The sequence below is a fragment of the Astatotilapia calliptera genome, chromosome 11, assembly GCF_900246225.1.
Source record: "Astatotilapia calliptera chromosome 11, fAstCal1.2, whole genome shotgun sequence".
Classification (NCBI taxonomy): Eukaryota; Metazoa; Chordata; class Actinopteri; order Cichliformes; family Cichlidae; genus Astatotilapia; species Astatotilapia calliptera.
Genome location: NC_039312.1, coordinates 4556705 through 4563552, shown reverse-complemented (window position 1 = coordinate 4563552; position 6848 = coordinate 4556705). Strand labels below are relative to the sequence as shown.

The following is a 6848-nucleotide window of genomic DNA, read 5'->3' as shown; positions in this document are numbered from 1 at the left end:
CCTGGAAACTTAGAAACTGCAGTTGTGCAACGTTCAATTAAGAGATCTGATCTTGATCAAACTGTGTTAGCTAATTTTAGGCCTATCACTAAGCTGTCGTTACTTTTCCAAAAGATTGTTCATTATATTCAGTTGAAGTCTTTTTTGGAAAAGCAAGATATCTTGGGTCATAATCCCCCCCCCCCCCCCCCCCCCCTCGAAATTACACCCCTGCCCCCTGATAGAAACTCTTTCAAGGTTAAACTTTGTGCCCTCTCATTCCTCAAATATGCAGTCACAAAGTTATTGATCATTTTTCAGTATCAGTACCTTCACAAACACCTATCCTTTACACCACTCGTCAACATTTTGTAATACCTTACTAATAGCTAAAAAGAAAAAAACTATAAACATTTTAAATATTAACAAAGAGTAACACATAGCACTTTGAAACATAAAACAACAAACCTACTCAGTCCATTACAGACATGATGGGGAGTAAGGGATCTTGCTATAGCCTATAGCCTGCTGAGTCTGAGTCTGCAGAGGGTCCCAGTGATGTGGAAGACATCATGCCTCGTCCCTGTACCAAAGACGCCTCTTCCCAGTGGCCCCCAGGATTACAGGCCTGTGGCACTGACCTGCCACATCATGAAGACCCTGGAAAGGCTCATCCTGGACCAGCTGCGACCCATAGTAAGACCACATCTGGATCCCCTTCAGTTCGCTTATCAGCCTCGTCTCGGAACTGAGGACGCCATCATCTACCTGCTCAATCGTGTCTACACCCATCTGGACCAGCCGGCGAGCACTGTGAGGGTCATGTTTTTTGACTTTTCTAGTGCTTTCACTGGGTGATAAGTTAGCAGCGATGCAGGTGGATGCGTCTCTGGTGTCCTGGATTGTTGATTACCTGACAGGAAGACCACAATATGTACGTCTCCCACAGTGTGTCTGACAAGGTAATCAGCAACACAGGGGCACCACAGGGGACTGTCCTCTCCCCCTTCCTCTTCACCCTCTACACCACAGACTTCAGCCACTGCACAGAGACCTGCCATCTTCAGAAGTTTTCTGATGACTCTGCGGTGGTTGGATGCATCAGCAGGGATGATGAGACAGAGTACCGGGCTGTGGTCGACTCCTTTGTCACGTGGTGTGAGCAGAATCATCTGCAGCTCAACGTGGCAAAGACCAAGGAACTGATCGTGGACTTCAGGAAGACCAGGAAACACTTGACCCCTGTTTCAATCCAGGGGGTCAGTGTTGACATTGTGGAGGACTATAAATACCTTGGAGTACACATTGACAATAAACTGGACTGGGCTAAAAACACCACAGCACTTTACAGGAAGGGCCAGAGTCGTCTCTATTTTTTGAGGCGACTGAGGTCCTTCAACATCTGCCAGAAAATGCTGAGGATTTTCTATGAGTCTGTTGTGGCCAGTGCGATCCTCTATGCTGTTGCATGCTGGGGGAGCAGGCTGAGGGTCGCAGATGCCAACAGACTCAATAAACTAATCTGTAAGGCCAGCAATGTTGTGGGGATGGAGCTGGACTCCCTCGAAGTGGTGTCGGAGAGGCGGATGTTGTCCAAAATAAAGACAATGTTGGATTACACCTCCCACCCACTCCTTGACATGCTGATCAGTCACAGGAGCTCGTTCAGTGAGAGACTGAAATTACCGAAAAGCACCACTGAACGACACAGGAAATCTTTCCTGCCTGTGGCCATCTCCCTGTACAACGCATCCACTTAACACACTCAGAGAAGAGCTCGAGAGGATGTGGAGGGTGAAGGTAACGGTGGTCCCCGTGGTAATCGGAGCACTAGGTGCGGTGACTCCCAAGCTAGGCGAGTGGCTCCAGCAGATCCCGGGAATAACATCGGAGACCTCTGTCCAGAAGAGCGCAGTCCTGGGAACAGCTAAGATACTGCGCAGGACCCTCAAGCTCCCAGGCCTCTGGTAGAGGACCCGAGCTTGAAGGATAAACCGCCCGCAGGGGCGTGCTGGGTGTTTTTTTTTTTTTTATATATATATATATATATATTGTACTATTGTTGGTTTATAATGGAGCACTGGAACAAAAACATAATTTCCCCCAGGGATCAATAAAGTATTCTGATTCTGATTCTATATTTACTGCGTTACTGCTGGGTACATGTGTATGTGATGTGTGCACCAGCATACACAAAGACGGCAAACTGGTGGAAGGAGTATGATTATCTTGGCAATACACGTTTGGGAAACCCTGTATTCACTATTCACATGGTCGATAATTTGCCACCTACTTAAAAAGTGTTGCAGGCAAGGAACATCTATCCATTAATTCATCAATACCTACAATCATGCATCCTCTTAACCATGTATCCAATTCAAGGGGGCTGAAGCCTATCAAAGGTGCTACTATAAGAGAGGCAGGGTACACCTTGAACAGTACCAGGAACATTAATTTGTGGCTCTGGTACTCTCTGCTACACAGGGATAGCAGTCTTGCTTTGTAATACAGACTTTAGATCTCACGAGCTGGCGTTGCGTTAGTGGCACACAAAGAGGATCACCAGCATGTAAGACTGTTCATAATTTTCATGTCTAGAGATTAAAATATTAATAATTTTAAAGAAAAACTATAGAAATGGTAAATGGAGTGGTATTTATATAGCGTTTTTTACTCTTTTACTCAACCCTATTGAGCCGTTATCATGCTTGCTTTGTTTTGTAACAGTCAAGTTCCTGGTCACAGTTCTTGTTGCAGTTACAGGGGATTGTAGTCTGCCTTCTTCCTTTCTTGTTCCTATATCTGCCTTAAGCTGTCTGCCGGTTCGGAGACGCGTTGTTATGTTTTCAGGGAGAAATCATCTCAAATTTCACACTGAGCAGGCAGCCCCTCCTTAAACAGCACGGCTTTTACTTTGAAAAGTCATTTCCCAGACGCTCGCGTAGCAGCTGCGCGTTCCCCTGGGAGAGAGAACGGCGCTCGCGACACCCCGTAGACTCATTTTTTTGAACTTTGCAGATACAAAATTAAGGACCTGGTTATGTAACTTCTGGAAAATGACATATTAGAAGCAAACACAGTTTTTAGTTAGCAAAGCAAGCAGTTTTCAGACTAGAAATTTCGTTGTCCGACTGGCCCGTGGCCGTTGCAACTTCAGGACCACCGGCTGTCTCATGCTTGTGTGGAGATTCAGCAACCTCCAGTCAAAGGGGATGTCTGTGTGATAAATGAGATAAGGGTAATGCGCTCGACCAGCGACACGCACCATGGTGAGAGTCTTCTTTTGTCTTCCTGCAGTTTTCCCTTCAGCCTTGCAGTCTGAGACAAGACGGAACACTTTGAAAGTTTTCAGCCAAGTGCTGAGTAGGCAGATCCACGAGTCTGTTTCAGAGAGTGCATAGTACAGTCGACCACATATTTCATATGTAAAATGAGTTTATAGCTAGTAGTGGAAAAAATATAGTTGTAGGTCCTAAATGTGGACTGTTTGTACATTGCAGAGCACCAGTCTCCATTGTAAAATGGAATCTTAGTGAGCAGAGCTCCCCACTCTATAAATAACAAGTATAAATAATAAGGACACTGCCATGTAAAAGTAGTGTAATGGAAGTGTGCATATTTAAAGACCACATACACAACAGACAGCTAAGCAGGTCCTCATGCATGTGTGTGATTACGGCTGTCGGCTGCTCCCTTCCTTTCTCAGCCCCAGTTGTTGTAATTCTGCCTTAAACACACTCTGCTGTGTGTTGGTTTCAGCTGCAGATGTTTTTTCTTTCATTTAATTGCCAGTTTATATTTTGTGCATGGTCTTGGTTCAGTGTGAAACCATCTAAAACTGCAGTTTTGCGCTGATAAAAAGGAATTTGGAAATGAGTACACACCAGCATATAGATAAATTATATGCACAACTGAAATTGTTACACTATGGTGTTTTAACTGAAATGCATCTGCGTTTTATTTATTTATTTTAAAACCGAAAACAAGGACATTGTTGGGTGACTCTTCAAGAGTGCTCTTTCTTCTGCTTTCTTTTGTGGTCTCTCTCTTCTGCTATGTTTTTCTCTCAGCACAAGCTGTTTTAAATTTCTGGGTGACTAATGGAGGAAACCTGGTGCAGATGGTGCTGTTGGCCTTGCACACGTGCATTTCTCATTGACCGTAAGTCATGACCACTGAGAAGTGCAGTCTCTTTGAATGCTCTTAACAAGGCAGCAATATTTGTGCAGCTACTTAGATAATTAGAGAGAATTCATGTATACAAATTAACTACTGAGGTAATAAACTGTGACTTTGCGTGACAGCTTACTTCTCAAACATAAAGTTTACAATGTCATTAGCTCCTTATTGATCTTGTCCCCACATTGGGGTTAATTTATCATCACTTACTACTGATGTGCTACTTTTTGGATGGATTCTGCCTTTGTGACGCAGCAGGTTTTCAATAAATTAAGAGAAGACTTCTCAGAACAGCTGGAAGCAACAACCTACCTTTAATCTTTTGTCAAAATGTATGTTGTAGTCATTAGAAGTGAGCCTAGTTTTTACAAACTTTCACATTTCTTTAATCTCAAGTTGTATTTTATAAAATTGTATTCTGTAAAAGATACTGTAGAGCAAAGCAAAAGACAGGGAATTCGCCATACATAAAAATGTATTTTAAAAATAAAAACAAACTTGTGGTGAGGAAATGTTTTTCATTTGATATTTATTACTAAACATGTGAACAGATTTTACCTAACAGTAAAATGAATGCTACACATGTGCCATATACACATAAATAAAAAAAATAAAAAAATATGGGCAAAATTGTCAGGTATATTAAAATAGGTTTTAACAGAATAAAACACTTGTTTTCACTTCACGGTAAACTTCTAAAAGTATATTTATGTGAAAAAAAATGAATATATATAAAATACAATACTATACCCTTAAAAGTAAATACTGCCCAGAGAGTGAGCTGCCTTAATGGTGGTTTGTGCTTCTTGTACTTATGTTAGTTTGGTATGTTTGTTTTTGCCGTATCTCACAGCGGGTAAGAATCCTTAGATTCTTAGATCCAGCTCCTGTGTCAGTTTGGCCCACCTCTGGTAAAATTTTGATGGAAATCTATCAATAAGTTTTTGATTAAGCTTCTTAACAGACAGATAATCCAACCATATAACTGCCATTAATCTCTCCTGTAAGTTACAGTCACAGCAAATGTAACCTTTGAAAGGAAAAAATATGCACACAGCCTGAAACTCTCTGAGACGAGATATACAAGACCAGAAAACACAGTGTAACCTGATATATTTTGATACAAAATTTGAAAAGAGCTTGGTTGGCATTTACATACTTGTTTTTCTATCATCTGATTGGCAGTCATCCTTCTTTCAAGGAGTCCCTATAGTTTCACATTTCAAATTGGTTCCATGTGCAGAGCAGGCGCCTGGGTTTAAATTGCCACATGGAAACCACAAACCTCTTCTCTTCTCTTCTCTTCTCTTCTCTTCTCTTCTCTTCTCTTCTCTTCTCTTCTCTTCTCTTCTCTTCTTCCTGCACTGCATGCTGGGAGTGTGAGTGAATGGGTGTGTGAAGGTGTTTGGTGAGTGCGTGGAGCTGCTGAGTGAGTTTGGGACATTTGGACTGTTTTTTTCCAGAAAACTTTGGGCTTTATGGGTGGTTAACAGGTAAGGCACGTTTATTTCATTGTGTTGTGTGAAGTGAAGAATTTTAGTTAATTGGCCAGTTTTACCTTGAGTCATGGCGTCCCTCCCTAGTGAGGGTTCGCCTCCCCTGTCTGTTAGACATGGGGCCAGGGTGGTGGCACCCCAACAGTACACCGTGGAGCAGGTTATGCTAGCTGTTGGTGAACAGGTGGGCCATGAGAACATAACTTATGGCTCTTGGATGAACAAGGCTGTGGTTGCCTTTCTCCGTGAGGAGCGCTTGGTTCACCTGTTAGTTGAAAGGGGGATCATTTTGGATGATTTGTTTGTGGCTGTTTCGCCACTGTTTGTGCCATCTATGCAGGTCACCGTGTCCGGTGTCCCGCCATTCATCCCAAATGAACTGCTTGAAAAGGAACTGACCCGCTTTGGAAAGTTTGCTAGTGGGTTCAGGGTTGTTCGCCTTGGCTGCAAAGATGCCAGACTGCAGCACGTTCAGTCTCTACGAAGGCAGGCCTTCATGTATCTAAACGATCCTTCACAGACACTGGAAGTGTCGTTTAAAGTGAGATATGAAAACAGCTTATATACTGTTTATGCAAGTGCACGTAGCATGAAGTGCTTTGAGTGTGGTGATGTTGGCCAGAAATGCTCTTCCTGGTGCCACTGGAAACAAAGGAAAACTGACTTTTGCAATTTGGCTCAATGGTGGGAGGTGGGGAAAACGCAGATTAAGCTTTTTTGTCAACAATACACGTCACATGCAACGGCCACTGTTAAAGACTGCTTTGAGGACTTAGAACGAGAGCTCAAGATGCTAGAGGATAAGATTATAAGTGGGACAGATGATACAAATAGTACCTGGGACAGTAGGAGGAAGGCTTTAGGCAAGTTTCTCCACTAAAGAGCAAAAGGTGCTCTTATAAGAACTCGGATTTCTACTATTAAAGAAATAGATACCCCAACCAGATTTTTCTTCAAGCTGGAGAAAAGGATTCGTGAGTCACACCAAATGATGCACTTAAGGCTTCCAAATGGGAAGGTAACATCTGACCCAGCAGAAATGAGGAAGCTTGCTATTTACTTTTATGCCAGCTTCTTTAGTGCTGAAATGTGTGACCCTGACTGTGTGACGAAGATGCTGGAGGCGCTGCCACGGCTGGATGTGGCTGAATCGGCTGTGTTGGAGTCTGCTATCTCTTTTGATGAGATGTCTTC

The 6848-nt window shown here is 43.0% G+C and overlaps 1 protein-coding gene across 6 annotated transcripts in view; it reads left to right on the top strand.

Annotated features, from left to right (window-relative positions):
* Positions 1-2915: 2915 nt before the first annotated feature.
* The window catches only part of gask1a (golgi associated kinase 1A), a 77590-nt gene continuing 73657 nt past the window's right edge, over positions 2916-6848 (top strand). For all 6 annotated transcript variants that reach the window (XM_026185008.1, XM_026185007.1, XM_026185006.1 and 3 more), the window contains exon 1: positions 2916-3248. In XM_026185008.1, the coding sequence (XP_026040793.1) occupies positions 3221-3248 (28 nt within the window). In that variant the 5' untranslated portion in view covers positions 2916-3220. The remainder of the gene's footprint in view (positions 3249-6848) is intronic.